Here is a 17864-nt window from a genome sequence, read left to right on the forward strand (position 1 = left end):
ATGGGCAACCAGACTGTGTCCATAACATTTATGTCATGGGGGCTCTCCGGGGCTGGAGTGAAGAGAGGTATGTTTAACAATTATAGGAAGATACCAGAAAAGGGACATCTTGAGAGCAAACTCGTCTACCTCAAACTCAGTCTGTCACCTCTGAGAATTGCCATCTTCCAGGATCACCCAGCCAGGAGGGTCAAAGGCTGAACCTAAACCCAGATCTTCCCGCTGCAGAGGTCAGCTTTCTCCACCTCCCAGCCTCCCCCACCTCAGCAAACCAGATTAAAATCTAATTTGGAAATGTCAGACGAAAGAAAGACAAATACCATACAATGGAGACAATGCTAAGTAGTGGTTTTCTGAGTCCATCTGCTGCCTTCAAGGATCTGTTTCTATTTTAATTTGACACCGCTGGTCTACAGGGTACAAGTGTTGTGACTCCCATTTTACAGAGGAGAAAACTGAGGCTTAAAGACACTTAGAATAAGGTCATAGATCTGGAGGGAAGTGACTTACCCAGGGTCAAACTGAAGATGAACCAGATCTCTTAATTCTCCATTTAGGTCATAGATCTGGAGGGAAGTGACTTACCCAGGGTCACACTGAAGATGATCCAGATCTCTTAACTCTCCGGTTATCTGCACTAAAGATTCCTTCCTTTTTTATGCTCCAGACCCTTTGCGCAGTCAGTGTAAAAAAGCCTATGGACCTTCTCTTAGAATAATGTTTTTAAATGCAAAGAAAACCAATTATATTAAGACGCAGTTATCAGAATAATAAAAAATCAAAAGATCAAAAATATAAAATCTAAATTAAAAATATAAAAAATCAAAATAGTTTTGGAAATAAATTCCTCAACCCCCTTCAATCTGTCAGTGGGTAATTTGGGGTCTGTGGAAGCCAAGGGAAGAATCCCTGTTCTACCTTTGGATCCCCAGCCCCTGGACAGGGATCTGAGCGAGCACCCCCCAAACCCAGGCCCCTTCTCTAGGGGATCAGCCACTAGGTAGAGGTCCAAGCTCCCAGCACTGTCTCATCATGTTTCTCAGGAAGTCAGAGGCCAAACCAGGTAGGAGTGACCACCTGGGCCCTGGTAGGTGGGCAGTGCCCAGGCCTCACAGTGAGAGCCAGGGCTGAGATACAGGGTGGGAGAGGGAAGGCCGAGCCGGAAGGGGTCTGGACTACTCCTTTCTCCTCCAACCCAGTCTGGCCCACCAGCACCCAGGAAAAGTAGGAAGCACCAGCAACCCCAGCCCCTGAAGAAGGATGGGAGGCTCTAAGTGGGAGGTGGGAGGACCCAAAAAGCAGGCCCAGGAAATTCCTGAAACCCCCCCCCCTCTTCCCCCAGTCTGACCCCTCAGGAAGAAAATGGGAAGGTTTCTTTCATCACCTGCCAGCCCCCAAGCCAAGCCCTGGTGGGGAGGGGGGACACACAAATTCCCCCTTATCTCCGGGAGGATACTCCAGGCAAGAACTCTGCCACCCTCCTCTTCCCAGGCTCCCCTGCCCCATTGTGGCTGGCTGGCCAGAGGTGGGGGGGGCAGGGGGCTCCCAGGAGACATACCTGTCCCAGCTATGCCCGGAATGCTGTTGGCTCTGGCCATGGGCCCAGAGATCAGAGAAGGAGAGATTACAGTGGGCAAACCTGGGCTGGAGGAGCTTTCCCCAGTGACCCTTGAAAAAGACTGAGTGGCCCTTGAAAAAGGCTTGATGGGAGCAGAACAGGGACAGAGTCGACCCCCACCTCACCTTCTCTCCCCAACCCCCCTTCCACCTAAAGCATCAGGGAGGCCTGGGGAAGGCCCAGGAACCCAGAGGCTGGGGCCTGGGGAAAAGTCTGCAGAGAAATAGCCTTTCTGGCCCTGCTCCCCTCCTCCACAAGCTCTCAGCCACAGTCCCATGAATTATCAAGAAACAGGGGCCTGGCGCTCCTGACCCAGCTCGAGAAGCCACGTGCTAAAGAACATCTCTATCGGGCATTTCTTGGACAAAGAGGTGCTTGCCTGGGATCCCCAGCCTTCAGTCCCAGCAAGGAGGCCCCTGCAGATGCTGGGGTGTCCCATCTTCACCGGCAATGTGAGGCCAAGGCATGGAAAGAACCAACAAGCAGCTGATTTTGAGGGTCCCTCCCTCCCCGGCTTGTGCCTCAGTTTCCTTTTCTGTAAAATGAAGGGGTCCAACTCTAAGACCCCTAAGGTCCCCCTCTAACTCTAAATCGGTGATTCTGTGACTTAACCTCTCAGTGCCCTAGGCAGTTTCCCCACGCTGTGAGGCATGGACAAAGCCCGGCCTGTGCTAGGAAAGTCAGGAACTGCCCACATCCATGAAATCTTGGATCTCACCATAAAGATAATAGATATAAAATAAAATAACGGGGGTAGGGGGTACAAGCAGCTGGTCAATCAGAAAAGGCTTCAGGTAGGAAGCAGCTTCGAAGGCGGGCCTTGAAGGACCCAAGGGATTTAAAGAGGAGGGAGCGAGAAGGGAACGCCTTCCAGGCAAAGGACCAGAGACTGGAGACCTCTTCAAGACCCAGGTGACTGGTGTTGTGTTTCAGGGGACATAAGGGGAAGAACAAACCATGTCTCCCTCCCTACTTCTGATTCCCAGGCTGCTCCCCCTCCCCTTTTAGGGACCCCATATTTCCCCCCACCATGGTCAATCATCTTTTGACTTTTGCCCTGCAGATGCTTGGAGGAGAGAGTGAGGCTGGCAACTTTCTGCCAAGGCAAGACATCACCTGTGACATCACCAGTCCTCTTCAGAAACAGAGGGTGAAAAACGGAAGTGCCCCCCCCCATTCCCCATTCCAGTGTGGCTCAGGAGATGGGAGGGGGGAGCAGCTTGGAGAAACAGAGCTCCTGAAGCCCTGTCCCCATCCCCAGCTGTCCCAGGAATGAAGAGAGATCTGGGTTCAAAGCCTGCCTCCGATATTTGTTCATTATATGTGACCTTAAGCAAAAAAATTCATTTCAATCCAGTCCACCAAGCATTTATTAAACACCTATTGTGTGCTAGGCAAAAAAAAAAAAAAAAAGGAAATAATCCCTTCCCTCAATGAGTTTACATTCTTTTCTGGGGAGGAGGGTGGAATATGCACATACTGTCAGACATGGTCAATGTATTGGTGATTTTTGCTAAGCTGGTTTTTTCTTCTTCCTTTTAAAATCTTTGTTACCAAGGAGAACTCAGTTCACTGGTACAGGGAGGGATATTTTAGAAATGGATGTTACAGAACAAGATATGGAGATAAGGTGATTTTTGTTTTTTTAAAGAACGTGAGTTCCTTGAGAGCTTAACTGTTTCTCTTTTGTCTTCATGAATAAGAAACTTAATAAGTACTTGTGGAATTGAATTATAATTCCAGAATCCTTCCTTTGGTGGACGTGGCTCCACCTAGAATGGGTGAGACAGAGAAAGAAGGAAGGGAGCAGAGATTTAGGGCACTCACAGAGTCCAACTCCCATCCTCTTTATAGGTAGAAAAACTGAGACCCAGGGAAGTGATATGTCCTGGGTTCTACAGTGTGGAAGTAGCAAAGTCAGGATTCAAACACAGGCCCTATCTAGGGCTCTTGCCATGACTACATTGCCTGCACACCCTCTAGAGCTCATGCTCCACCCCCCTACACACACACACACACACACACACACACACACACACACACACACACACACACACACCCTCAGGTGATCAGTGTGATTTGGGGCAGGAGGGGTCTCGCTTTGCTGATTCCTCATTTCTCCCTCTCCTTACAGAATTCTAGCTAACCAGTCCCAAATAAATGTTCGGGCTCTCCTTAAGACCTGGATCCAAGCCCTGTCCTCTGCTGGGGCATCTTAGAATCACAGATTCAGGGTTAGAAGGAGCCACAGTGGTCATCTACTTCAATCTACTTTTGTTTTTCTGATTGGAAGACTCAGGTCCAGTAAATGGCAAATGACTGGGCCAAGGTCATTCAGTTAGTAAGGTAGTGAGGACACATCTCACAGGCCAGATTGGCTAAGATGACAAAACAGGAAAATGACAAATGCTGGAGAGGATGTGGAAAAACTGGAACACTAATACATTGCTGGTGGAGTTGTGAACTGATCCAGCCATTCTAGAGAGCGATCTGGAACTATATATACCCAAAGGACTATAAGTAATTTCATATCCTTTGACCCAGCAATACCACTTCTAGGGTTGTATCCCAAAGAGATCACAGAAGTGGGAGGATGATCTGTATGTACAAAAATATTTATAGCAGCTCTTTTTTGTGGTGGCAAAGAATTGGAAATCAAGGGGATGCCCATCAACTGGGGAATGGCTAAACAAGTTGTGGTATATGAGTGTAATGGAATACTATTGTGCTATAAGAAACAAGGAGCAGATTGGACTTCATATTTACCTGGAGAGACTTATATAAACTTATGCTGAGCTAGAAGAGCAGAACCAGGAGAAATTTATACACAATTACAGACACAACATATGTGTGATGACCAACTTTGATAGACTGGACTCTTCTCAGAAATGCAGGGTTATAAGTCAACCCCAAAAGACTCATGATGGAGAGAGATGTCTACATCCAGAGAAAGAACTAGAAAGAACTGAGTGTGAATGCAGACTGAAGCAAACCACCTGCTCTCTTCCTTTTTCTTGCTTGGCTTTGCCTCTTCTTTCCCATTGTTCATCCCAACAGATACAATCCTTCTTCACAACCTGACTGATGTCTAATGTGATCCTATACTTGATTGTATGCCATGATGCAGAGGGGGAGGGGGGAAGAGGAGGAGGGGGAGGAAATTTGAAACTTGGGGGAATGTGGAACTAAAAGTACACAAATTAATAAAGACCAAAAAAAAAGATAGTGAGGACAGGGTACAAGGCTGGAACTAGAAACATTATCTCTCCTGACTCAAAACTCAGGGTTCTTCCCCTGCCCCATGCTTGTCCTGCCCTGGTCACCTTCTCTGGCTTGGGTCTCTGGGCTCTAAATTGAAGGCTGGGTGAGAATCCCGCCCCAGCCTCTGCCACCTCAAAGGAATGCAGGATCTTTTCCAATGATTAAAAGAGGAGTCTGGGGCAGCTCCGAGGCCCCTCTCCCCTAGACCGAGGGCAGGGCCTTTTGACCCTGTCCTGCCACTGCCTAATGGAGCTCAGTGGGGGAGCTTGGGAAGTAGTCATAGGAGACTTCTAAGGAGCATAGAGCTGGAGGAGGAACTCCCAGACCATCCCATCAAACTTTCTCAGTTTATATAGGAGGAAACCCAGGTCAAGTAATCATATATCTACAGTTCATTCTACAGATAAGGAAAATGAGGCCCAGACTTGCCCAAGGTCACCCACATGGGTCAGTGAAAGAACCATGATTTGAACCCAGATCCTCTGAGAATAGCAGTGGGGCAGCAGAAAAAAACCTTAGTTCTAAACTCAGAGAACCGGGATTCAAATCTTACCTGGAAGCTTACACTACTACTAAGAAGAAGGCAGCAAGGTGGTGCCCTGGGCCTAGAGTCAGTGAGACCTGCATTCAAATTCAGCCCCAGACCCTGAACAAGTCATTGAACTTGCTTGCCTCAGTTTCCTCATCTGTAAATTGGGGATAATAACATCACCTACTCCCAAGGGTGTTGTGAGAATCAAATAAGATACTAATAAAGCACTTAGCAGAGTGTCTGGCACATAGTAGGTATCAAATAAATGCTTTCCCCCCCTTCCTATGTAACCTTGGACAAGACATTTCACCTCCCTCTGACTCAGTTTCCTTCTCTGTAAAATGAAGGTGTTGGGGCAGCTAGGTGGTGCAGTGAATAGAGCACTGACCCTGGAGTCAGGAGGCCCTGAGTTCAAATCCAGCCTCAGATACTTGACACAATTACTAGTCAGGTGACTTTGGGCAAGTCACTTAAACCCAATTGCCCTCAAAAAAAACAACAAAAAAAGCAAAAAATAAACAAATAAAATGAAGGTGTTGGACTCGCTTCTGAGGTCCCTAGCAGCGACCCATTCTACCGCTAAACACTTGACCAGCCAAGCTTAGAGAATAATAGCTGACGGTTATAGACCCCTTTAAGGTCTGAAAAGTACATTCCAAATACTATCTCATTTGATTCTCAGATCAGCCCTGTAAGAGAGACGCTACAATGATCCTGCTTTTACAAAGGGGGAAACAGACCCAGCAATGGCTTGCCCAAGGTGGCCCACTGAGGGTCAGAGATAAAACTTGGACCCACGTTTTGCTGACTCAAGACTATCCACACCCCATCGGATGGCTGCCTAAGGTGGCCTCTTGGAATTAGGCAACAGGCCCTGCCGTCTCAGGCAGCCTCTTGGCAAACAGACAACAGGAACTTATGTCCTGGCTCTGCCACTTAGTAGCAGCTTGTGTGACTTTGGGTAAGTCACTTCGGTTCTCTGGAACTGAATTTCCTCATCTATAAAATGAAGATCTAGGATAAGATGACCTTTAAGATCCTTGTCAGCCATAAATCTCCCAGTTCATAAACCTTAAAGGCCAGCTGAGCTAGGAGAAAGCTGGCCTCTGCCTGCCTGAGGAAGGCAAGGGGAAGGTAGGGCAGCCCTAGCATGGTTCAGGGCTCAGGGCTAGGAGAAAGCTGGCCTCTGCCTGCCTGAGGAAGGCAAGGGGAAGGTAGGGCAGCCCTAGCACAGCTCAGGGCTCAGGGCTCAGGGCTAGGAGAAGCTGGCCTCTGCCTGCCTGAGGAAGGCTTGGAAGGGATAGGGCAGCCCTAGCATGGCTCAAGACTCTTCCATGCTCCCGAGGGGCACCCCACCCCACCAGCACACACTCTGTCTGTGGCCACAAAGACTGTCCACCCCAGTGACTGAGTCACACTGACACTTGCCCCAACCTTGCATCAGTGTCATCATCCAAACTCAGGGTTAATTAGTCATTTGGTCTTTTGGACTTTGGCATCTGGGGCAGAGAAATACCTAGGCCTGCTTCCTCCTCCCATCCCCAAAGTTCTGCCCTAGATCCTCCTGTCTCCACTCACTGGCTCACCCATCTCATGGGAGCACAGTTGGAAGGGACCTTAGAGACCATCAATGTCCAAGCCTCTCATCGTACAAAGGAGGAAACTGAGGCACAAAGCTATCAGATGAGCCTACTTAGGGTCACATAACTGGCAAGTATCTGCGGGGTGATTTGAACCCAAGGCTTGCTGGTTCCAAGGTCTTATGATTATGTCAAGCTGCCTCTCATGCAGGGTTTCAGCCTTAGGTACTGAGTGCCAGAGCCCTCCTCCCAGCCCCAGCCCTTCCCTAGAGCTTCAGTCTTGTTTTTCAGCTGCCTTCTGGGTACCACATAGATCATGACCAGCCAGATCCTCCAACTTAACATGGCCCATCCCACCTCAGCCTCTGCCCCTTTAAAGCTGCCCTCTCTGGCCCCCTCCTCACCTCATTTGCCACTAACACTCACACACACACAATCACACACATATACATGTATTCACACACACTCACACATATACATGCACTCACACACACATACTCACACTCACACACATATACACACACACATACACACACTCACACACATACACATACACACCAGTACACAGGCTCAAAGGCAATGATCTGGATTTAGAACCAAAAAGATTTACGTCCAAATATCCAGGGCTGAGCAAGGTACTTCTCACCCTAAACCAAGGGCTTACTTCAACAAACACTGAAGTACTTAAAATGGTCTGGGCCTGGGGAGGCAGCAATAGGCAGGCCCTGTGCAGGGAGCTCCCACTCTACACACACTCAGGTGCAGAAAGTCTTTCTTTAAAGGGATCAGTGATTTTTACTGGATGTCGGGAACTCCATCCACCAACGCAGGTCCGCACCTCCTCTCCCACTTAGAATCTCTTTTTCCCTTCAAATATTTTTTTTCCAATTACATGCAAAAAGTTTTTAACACTCATTTTTGTATTTAATTTTGAGTTCTAAATTCTCTTCCTCCCTCCTCACTGAGAAGGCAAGCAATTCGATATGGGTTGTACTTGTGCAGTCATGTAAAACATATTTTCATATTAGTCATGTACAACTTATCTAAAGAATTGCTCGGAACAATAAAAATAAATGAAGTAATTTGCCCAAGGGTCAAACAGCAAGTATAGGTCACAGAGGAGACCTGAACCCAGGCCTTTGGGCTCTGGGGCTAGTTCTCTAACCACTGAGCTACACTACCTCTCACGTTTCTATCACTTAGATCAGGTCTGTGATATCATTGGCAGCAGGAGCCAGTGCTTGCCAGACCCTCAGAGCACTCACCGCCACCAGGGTGGCCCCATCATCTTGCCTTCCCCCTTTATTCCTCCTGTTGAGATGAAGGGCCACCAGGCCTTCGAGTCAGCAGGCTCACCTGATGTCTCTGTGCCTCAGTTCCCCCTCTTTAAAATGAGGGGACTGGACACTGATGGCCTCTAAGGTCCCTTCCAGCTGTGGATCTGTGAAACAGGTGAAATGGCAAGTGAAGAAATGGGAGAGAACCTTGGGCAGGCCCTTTCCATTAGCCTTGCCACCACACCCTCAGCCCCCTAGTACTGCCGTCTTAGCTGCCTATGTGCCCTAAAGACTGCTAGGCCTTGCCTTCTGCCCTACTGAGGCACCCTTGGGCTTTGATGACTTTCTGTCTATCCTACAGGGCACCTTTCTTTTCTAGGCTCTCCCCCCAGTTGGAGTGAGCTCCTGGGAGCAAAAAACAGCTTGATTTTTCTATTTGTAGCCCCAGTGCTTGATATCCAGTCAGTGATTCATTCATTCACTGAGGGCACCTCTCTAGCCACTAATGCAAAGGCTTTACAAAACAAAGTAATTTCCAAAGGGGGAGAGTAATTAACAGCTGTGGGAGAAGAGCAGAGATCTCAAAGCACCTGAGCCCTACGTTGAAGAAAGCTCAGGATTCCAAGAGGCAGAGAGGAGAGAAGGAGGTACCTTCAAAGGTGGGAAGGTGGGGTGGGACAGACAGCCTGTTCAAAGGTGTGGAGGTGGGAAAAGGGATTGTCCTGAACAGAAAGCAGTTAGCAGACCAGTCTGACTGCAACAGAAAAGACACAGAGGGAGACAATATGAAATATAAGTGGAAAGGAAAACTTTAATGGAGAGCTGATATTTTATCCTAGCTAAGCTCTCCGAACCCTTCCAGCTCTAAAATCCCAGAGGCTATGTATGATCTTTGACCCTTCCCTCTCTCTACATCACCCTCAACATCCAATCACTTGCCAAGTCCTATGGACTCAGCCTCCACAATCACTCACCTTCTGTCCCTTTACATCCTCTCATTTCTGCCCAACAGGATTATCACCACAGTCTCGCCTCCCTTCTCTCTGTCTCCCCCCTCTCCGGCCCATCCCCTCACCCAGCTATCAAAACCCTAAGGCATGAGAGCCAGCTGGGTCACTCCTCTACTCCAGAATCTTAAATGGCTCCCAAGTGCAGAAAGAATAAAGCCCAAACTCTTCTAGCCACCCACACAATGGCCCTACTTCCCCAGTCACGTCAACATTTACCAAGCACCTGCTAACTATACTGGGCTCCAGAGACCCAAAGGTAAATAACAACCTGATAGGGCAGCTAGGTGCGGCAGTAAATAGAGCACCGGCCCTGTAGTCAGGGGGACCTGAGTTCAAATCCGGCCTCAGACACTTGACACACTTACTAGTGTGACCTTGGGCAAGTCACTTAACCCCAGTTGCCATGCCTTCCCTCTTCTCCCCCCCCCAAAATAACCATCTGATTCTACCCTCAAGAGGGTTACACTCTAAGACCTTTGTTATGATGGGGAAGAATTCAAGGACTTAAACAACTGGGTTAGTTAGACTCAAGAACATTCTCCATTTATTTTGTGTGCACTCATTTATTCATCTGAGGGGCAGTGTCATATGGAGAAGCAGCCTGGAAGCCTGAAAGGCCTGGGTTCAAGCCCTGCCTCTGACCCAGCCTGGCACAGTGACTTTGGACAAGTCATGTAATCTCTAAGTCCTGCTCTAGGCTGCTCTTGGAGAGGACACAAACCTGCACTGAGAGAGGATGTCGTCCTTATGGAAAAGATTGATGGTTTAATTAGTAAAATATTTAATAAATCATTATGGACTGACTAACAGAAGACAAGAACATTCTCCTTTGTACCCTTGGAGGAAAGGCCCCCTAGCCCCCTACCCCCGGCCAGGCTGATCTCTTCCCTACTGACTCCTGAACCCTGCCTTATGCCCACCAATCTCTATCCTGTATTAATCTTCCCCATAATTCTAGGCCCAGCTATTGCAGAAAGCTCTCCTGGACCCTTACAGGCAGTTCTCTACTCTCAGAAGTCCTTCAGTAGCCCCCTCAACTATAAGCTCCCTGAGGGCAGGGCCTGCTTCCTACTGTGAGCTCCCTGAGGGCAGGGCCTGCTTCCTACTGTGAGCTCCCTGAGGGCAGGGCCTGCTTCCTATGTGAGCTCCCTGAGGGCAGGCCCTGCTTTCCCTCTGTCTTCTTCATAAAGTAAGGGAGCAGGGGACCCATTCTTCTTCTCTCCCACTCTGAGAATGGGAGCTGTTTCTTCTCTTTCCCTCAGGGCTGGACTCGGAGACAAATCTCCTGGATTGGGGGAGCCAAGAATGCCTTCTTTCTCCTGGACTGGAGGCCTGCAGGGCTGAGGGGATTCTTACCTTCCCCCACGATGCCTGGTCCAGACTGACCCCGACATACACACTCAGCCACAACATCATCCACTCCCTTTCCTTCCTGCCCCTCAACTTCATCCTCCCAGACAGGAAGGTTGGCCATATGAGGAAAATGGGTGTGATGAGGAGGGCCCCGGGGGGAATAGGCCTGTCCCCGGGCATCCGAGTAACGAACAAGAGTCCAAGCAGCCTGCAACTGCCTCAAGAGCCCCAAGCCAGGGGAGCAGCCTGCCCTCTCCCACCGCAGGAAAAGAGGCTGCCAGGAAGGAGGGTTCAGGTCCCCACCCCTGCCCCCACCCCCTTAGCAGCCAGACATCTGGAAAGAAGTGAAGCTCACCCCCACCCCACCTCCAAAGGGCATGGCAGAGGGACTGAGCTCTTCCCTCCTCACTCATCCCACCCCAAGCCCCAGGTCCCTTCTCTACTGGAGGCATAGCAAAGGCATGCCCCCAGAAAGGAGCCAAGTTCCTTCCCCAGGAAAATGAGCAAGGCAAAGGATCAGGGGCCAAGAGGCAGAGGACGGGAAGCTGAGCTCTGGGCCCTGGAGTCTGGGGAGGGGGGGCCCTCCCCCAGAGCCCTCAGCCCGAAATGGTTCAAAGCAGAGACGGAATGGGGAAGGAATGGGAAATCAGAGCTCCCACCCTCCCATGGAGAGGAAGCCCCTCCCCACACCCCCACTGAGGGCACATCCCTTCCCAGACCACAGGGGAAGCACATGGGACAAGGGCTGGGGGGACACTGGGCTGCTCCCACGGTCTCTGAGCCCTTAGCCCCTATCCCATTTCCCTGGTGAAGTTCCCAGCCCTGGGGGCAGCTGTCTGTACTGTCCTGGGGCCCCTAGGAAGAAGCCACAGATCAGAGACTGAGCAATGGGTGGGATCTTTGGGGTCACAAGGTCAACTCTCCTCCTCAGAAATTTCAGTCATGTCTGACTCTTTGTGACCCTGTCTGAGGTCTTCTTGGCAAAGATACAGGAGCGGTTTGCCATTTCCTTCTCCAGCTCATTTTACAAATGAGGAGATTGAGCCAAACAGGGTGCAGTGACTTGCCCAGAGTCACACAGCTAGTAAGTGTCTGAGGCTGGATTTGAACTCAGGTCTTCCTAACTCCAGGCCCAGAGCTCTATGCACTGTACCAAATCAACTGAAGTCTAGGGAGGAAAGGTGGTGATGTGTCCAGAGCACACAGCTAGTAAGTGTCTGAGACAGGATTCAAAATCCAGCTGTTCAATTCAGGCACTGAAGCTGGGACCCCAGAAGAGAAATCTCACCACTACCCAACATCGCACCCAGAGTGGACAGTCCAAGCCTCCTTCCACTGGGCTGGGGGTGGGGGGAAGGCCTCAGGAGCAGGGAAGATGACCACCTGGGAACCTCTTCCCTTAATGTCGGGCCTCAGGGCTCAAGGCTGAGATGGTCCTTCCCCTAACCCAAAGCACAGACAAGAGGAAGTCTCCCACTGCCCAACACATTTGCCCCAGGGCTCCACCCTGAGGGGAGAGTTGAAGACATATCACATGGTTGCCAATATGGGGCCTTCTCCTGCTCATGAAACTCTAATGGCTCCCTATGCCTCTAGGACAAAATTTAAACTCTTCTGTTTGGCATTCAAAGCCCTTTACAAACTGCATCTCTCCCCTCCATGGACTGTATGTCTCAGCCAAATTGGCCTTTTCTCTGTTCCTTATACAAGGTATCTCATCTCCCACCTCCATGCCTTTGTACTGGCTCTCCCCCATGGCTGGAAAACACTCTCTCCTCACCTCTGCCTGTTGGCATTCCCCAATTCCATAAAAGCCCAGGTCAAATATTTCCTCTTGATGCCCTAAGCTACTAACGACTCCCCCATCAAATTACCCTGTAATGACTTTGTTTACATAACCCTGGATCACAGAGCTGAGGCTGGATTTGAACTCTGGTCCTCCTGACTCTAAGCCCAAGGTTCTCTCCACTGAGACCCAGTTACCTTAGACAACAGATCCAAAGTGCTGTATAAAAGTCCCATGGAAATGTTAGCTCTTATTATTATGGGTGGAGTGGCTTCTTCCACCATGGGGAGGAACCCCATCCTACCTTTCCAGGATCCCAGAATCATCCCTTCCTCCAGGACAAAACTGGCGTAAGGCATTGGCAGAACTGGAAAGGACCCCCATCATCTCACTCACCACCCCAAAGATGAGGAAACTGAGGTTCAGAGTGGAAGGAAAGCTTGTCCAAGGTCATATAAGAAACGTATCGAGCAGCAGAGTCAGAATTCGAACTCTGGACCTCTGAGAAGCAGTGTTAGGGAGTGCCGGGTACAGAGTCCTAATTATCAACTAGGAGACCTTAGAAAAGTCTCTGAATGGGCCCACGATCACTTTAGCTCTAAATCTATGAAACTGGTCCATGGTCCAGACAGTGCTAATTCTGACACAGTCCTCATTCATTCACATGTATATGGTTTTTGAAGACTCTAGGCTCCCTATTCCTAGAAGCTCCGATCATCCTGCAAACCACACACCCCTCCTCAACTCCAAAAAGAAGGGAAAACTAGAGAGTCCATTCTGAGCAATTCCCCTCAAAAACCCTCCAGTCTATCAAGGCAACCTGCCCCTGCATTTGAACTGGCTCCCCCAGCTCAAGCAGCATCATTACTGTCTTCCTGGTCCCAAGCTCTGGGCACCCCCACCCTGACCCAGTCGGGGCATCACAGCTGCCCCCACCACTCCCAGCTCCCCAAAGGGAGAGGCAGTGCAGGATACAGAGTTTGGGAATTCTTAGCCCCATGGGGACAGCACTTCCGCTCAGAGATCCCCAGAGAGGGTGAGTAGCCTGGCTAGCCAACGTCACAACATCCCAGGCCTCTGACCTCGAGTCGGGCCAGGAATTCAGAGTGTCAGCAAGGCCAGTGGCTGTGGGAGCTGCCCAGGGAGGCTGCGGTCAGGGCCAGAAGGGGCCAGAGAAAATCTCTCAACAGACCAGAGAAGCAGACAGAACTTTTGACAAGGAGGGTAGAGTGGCACAGAGAAAGACAAACCTTGGGACCCACCCCACACAGGAACACCTTGTGGGCTCCAACCCCTCTCTCCAACAAGAAACAAGGACCCATCAGAGGAGAATCTAGGTGCTTGCTGACCCTCACGGTAGGTCCCCCAGAAGATACAATGGAGCCAGGGACCCACAGGACTCCAGCACCCAGAAGTGGGGCCAGGGACCCACAGGGCTCCAGCACCCAGCAGTGGGGCCAGGGACCCACAGGGCTCCAGCACCCAGCAGTGGGGCCAGGGACCCACAGGACTCCAGCACCCAGCCCACTCTTACCTTCCACACAGTGTTCCACCTCCTCCAGGTTCCGAAGTGTGATGCGCATGAGGCTGGAGTTCAACATCAGCTCATTCTTATGTGCTGGCCACAGGTAGCGTGGGGCAGGGTTCACAAAGAAGATCCGGGTGTCGCCAGTGGACACCTGGTTGTCACAAATGAGTGGATCTCCAAAGCCACCAATCACCACCTTGTTCCCACCATCAAGCAGGATCTCGTGGGTAACCACCTCTTTGCCCTTAAGATACCTCCAGACCCGAACCTGGGGAGGGAATGAACAGGAAAGGGGAGAGTCAGAAAAGGGAGCTACTGGGTTGGAAGACAGGATAACGAAGCTCCCCAAATCAGGCAACTTCCCTTCTGCACATACATTGGGGGCTGTAAGGCTGCAGGGGCCAAGAGAAAGAAGCCTGGATCCCTGGGTTCCCTACCCTGATTTTGTGGGCTCTGGGGCAAAGGCTATCTGCCATGCCTGAAATGCACCAGATCTTTATACCCATCCCTGCTAGTCTCATGGCTCCTTTGAGCACACTCTGTTGCCTCATCCTAGGCAAGGCATCTCCTGATCCCCCTGTTAAAAGACGTCTTCCCTCCTGAAATTATTTCATATTCACTTCAGTACACACTATTCCCCTTCAGAAGAACATATGCCCCTCTGACGGAAACAACCACTGGTTTGCAGCCCCAGTAGATGGTGAATAAAAATGCCTGTTGGAATGAAACACAATCTCCCAATCTTTTTTCAGGCCTCAGTATCTAACCTCCTCAAAGGGAAGACATTGATCCCTCAGAAACCACAGGGCTTCTCTGTGAGCTGATACATGCCCCTGATTTTGGTGGGTCCTCTCTGCCTCATGCTTGAGCTCCCACCTGTTTCTCCCAGACTAAAGTTAAAAGGTTCCTCCACCCCCAAAAGCAGCCAGCCCACCCACAGTCACACACGCACAAGAACACAGCATGAAGGCCTATACATATATTATGAACCATAGACCTATGAGTACAGAGAGAAGCATGACATACACATATGCACGCTGGATCCCTGCATGTGGCCACCTAGGGAACTCTCAGAATGATAACTACAGCCCTTGAAGTCAGGACTATAGTTACTATATATTCTATTATCTCCTGTGGAAAATGAGAGGGTGGGATCAGATGACCTCTAGCATTCCTTTGGCTCTAAATGTATGATCCTAAGACTCAGGCCAGGTCATACAGTTCACAAGTGTCAGAAGTGGGATTTGAACCCTGGCTCTGAGTCCTAACATTCTATCCACTATCCACACTACCTCTTAACTTCCAGGCACTTCTCAGAAGGCAAGTGGCTCCTGAACAGCCTTTTTTTCCTCCCTCAATGCTATTTCTGCCATTCAGGACCTGAGTTGAGCCCCTGGTCTCCTCCAATCCCCAACCCCTTCCTTTTAACACACAAGAGTGACCTCAATGGTGTACTCCCAGTGTAGAAAAAGTGGGCCTTCCCCATCAGCCCAGGTACTGTCTTAGGCCTGGCCAGACATCGAAATACTTCAAACTCCGTAGGGACACTCCCACTTGTCCCTCCCAGTGTGGAAGCCTGGGCCCAGGATACTCTGCCACCTCCTTGGAGTCCTGCCTCTCCGAGCTCGGGGGCCAGGGCACATAGCCAACACCACCTACTCTTAAGAAGGGTCCTGATTTCTCATTCCGAAGTGTGGCTGCCCTGTTCTCCCATAGCAACAGACATTGGACCCAATATCTTCTGCTCCCATCTGGCCAGGGGCCTGACTCAAGGCTTTCCCAGGGCCCAGTAATGAGCCTTCCAGACCCACACTAAAGCCCCCACACTCTTCCACAGGGATCAGTTTGTAGAAGAAATTCAGACCAGCAGGACAGAAGACTCCAGAGCCCGAGGCATATGGGAAGAAAGCAAGGGACTTGAAGCAAGAAGTATGTGAGGTCAAATCCAGCCTCAGACACTCACTGAATGCCCCCAGGCAAGCCACCTTTCACCACTCTGTGCCCCTGTAAAATGAGGGCGTTAAATTCAGTATCCTCTAAGGCACCTTCTGGCTCTACGAGGTCACTGACCCTGAGCTGATCTTCACCCTGCTCCTTCTGCCTCCATCTCATCAGACCAAAGTTCCCACTTGAGCCCCGGTACCATTGCCTCCCAGGTCCCACCTGCCCCATCTCAGGAGAATGTTTCCCATCTTCCTGCCCACAGGCATGGACTCCAGCATTCAGGGCTAGTTTCCCATCAGCTCTCCTTCTAGTAGGGCAGGGTGGGGCAGACAGGAGGCCTCCCCCCCTTTCCTTTCCTCCCATATTTCGGTCTTGCCTGGCCCAGCTCACCCAGAGGTGCCTAGAGACACACAGAACCAGATTCAAGTTCAGGCAGTAACCCAGGCCCAGGCCCCTCCCCTCCCACTCCGTGCCCTGAAGGTAGTAGATTTGACAAACCCGTCTGGCAAGACAGCTCCCTTCTGCCCTTCCCCCAACCAGGGGGAGGACCTACTTCAGAAACAAGCCTCCATCATTCCCCTCAACCCCCAGGTGAGACACCTGGGAAATGCTGGAGAACCACAGAGCCCTGGGCCCACCCACAAACCCATAGATACATCCATTCTGGAGGCTACAGAAAGGATCTGTTCTATCCCCACCAGGCCTCTAGACTTAAAGCCATCTCAGTGGTCCTTTAGCAGTGAGGAGATTACACATTCCCTGGTGGAGGGCAGAAGTGCCCTGGGAATGGGAAGGGGGGGGCGGAGGGTACAGGGGCTAGGCTGGACGGACCATGGGTAGAGGGAGGCGGGGGGGAAGAGAGCATCCCTCTGGGACAAAGGATGGAACTCAGCCCTGTCCTTCAGGGCCCTCCAAGAGATCAAGCCTGCCAGACCAAGCCTCTGGTTACCTCTGGGCCCTCTAGCTTAACTCCTTTACCCACCCCACCCCCCAATCCAAGAGAGAAGCTGAGCCTGATAGGCTGTTTGGAGGAAAGGAGGGGACAGACACCACAAAGTAATCTTCATCCAGCATCATAGGAGCCCCCCCACACCCACCCATGGTGACCATGGTTCCCCAGCCCTCCACTGCTGTGTCTGAGCCCCATGCTAATTAACGCCCCCTACACACACACACACACACACACACACACACACACACACACACACACAGGTGGCTCCAGGTTAACCTGGGAAGGCAGTCACTGCAGGAGAACCAGCCTCCCAGTGCCTACTCTAGGCCCCCTCCCACATGGCCACACCCAGGACCCTGGCAAGGAGGAAGTCGGGAAATCCTGCAGGGACTTGGCAAACTGCCTTCTCGTTCACAGTCCTGGGGGCAGAGTCTCTCCATCCAGCCTCCCCTTCTGAAGAGTGTGCATAGGGAAGGGGGGTGGGGGGGGAGAGGAGGGAAGGATCCCAGCTGGAGGCCTGGGTCAGGCATGTTTTTGCAGGTCCTGTTTTCCAGTCCAGATGAAGGAGAAACAATATTTGTGCCCTGGAGGTTTGGGGCGGCAGGAAGAGTAGGGAAAGCTTAGAAGTTATGGAATTGAGAATAGGGCCAGGATAGGGAAGGGGAAACTGAGGACAAGTGATTCCCCCCCCCCATTCTTCAAAAACCGGAACACATGAACACCCTGGCCGACTTTCGCGAGGCCGGGGCCGCCCCTCCCTGGTACACTCCAGCCCATCTCTCCTCAGTCAGGGCCTTTACCGTTAGCAAAGGAGGTTGCCGTGCCCCCTCGAACAAACAAACTCATGGGGTTACACTGTTTGGGGGGAGGGAGACAAAGACCTGTCTGCCCTCCAGGGCAGCCCCTCCCAAAAAGAACAGAGCCCAGAATCCCGGCCCCTCCTCCTCAGACATACTCATTCACACATACTTACGGCACGGTTTTGCAAAGTCCAGACTAGCCCTACCCCCCCCCCCCCACCCC

At 50.9% G+C, this 17864-nt stretch overlaps 1 protein-coding gene across 1 annotated transcript in view; it reads right to left on the bottom strand.

The window, feature by feature from the left end:
• AGRN (agrin) overlaps window positions 1–17864 on the bottom strand; it is an 89376-nt gene that overhangs the window by 70502 nt on the left and 1010 nt on the right. Inside the window, exon 2 of the mRNA XM_069079563.1 lies at window positions 13952–14213. Coding sequence (XP_068935664.1) covers window positions 13952–14213 — 262 coding nt within the window. The remainder of the gene's footprint in view (window positions 1–13951; window positions 14214–17864) is intronic.

This window comes from Petaurus breviceps, unplaced genomic scaffold (genome assembly GCF_028583685.1).
Source record: "Petaurus breviceps papuanus isolate PSGF00001 unplaced genomic scaffold, PetGlider_PUasm1.0 91041, whole genome shotgun sequence".
Classification (NCBI taxonomy): Eukaryota; Metazoa; Chordata; class Mammalia; order Diprotodontia; family Petauridae; genus Petaurus; species Petaurus breviceps.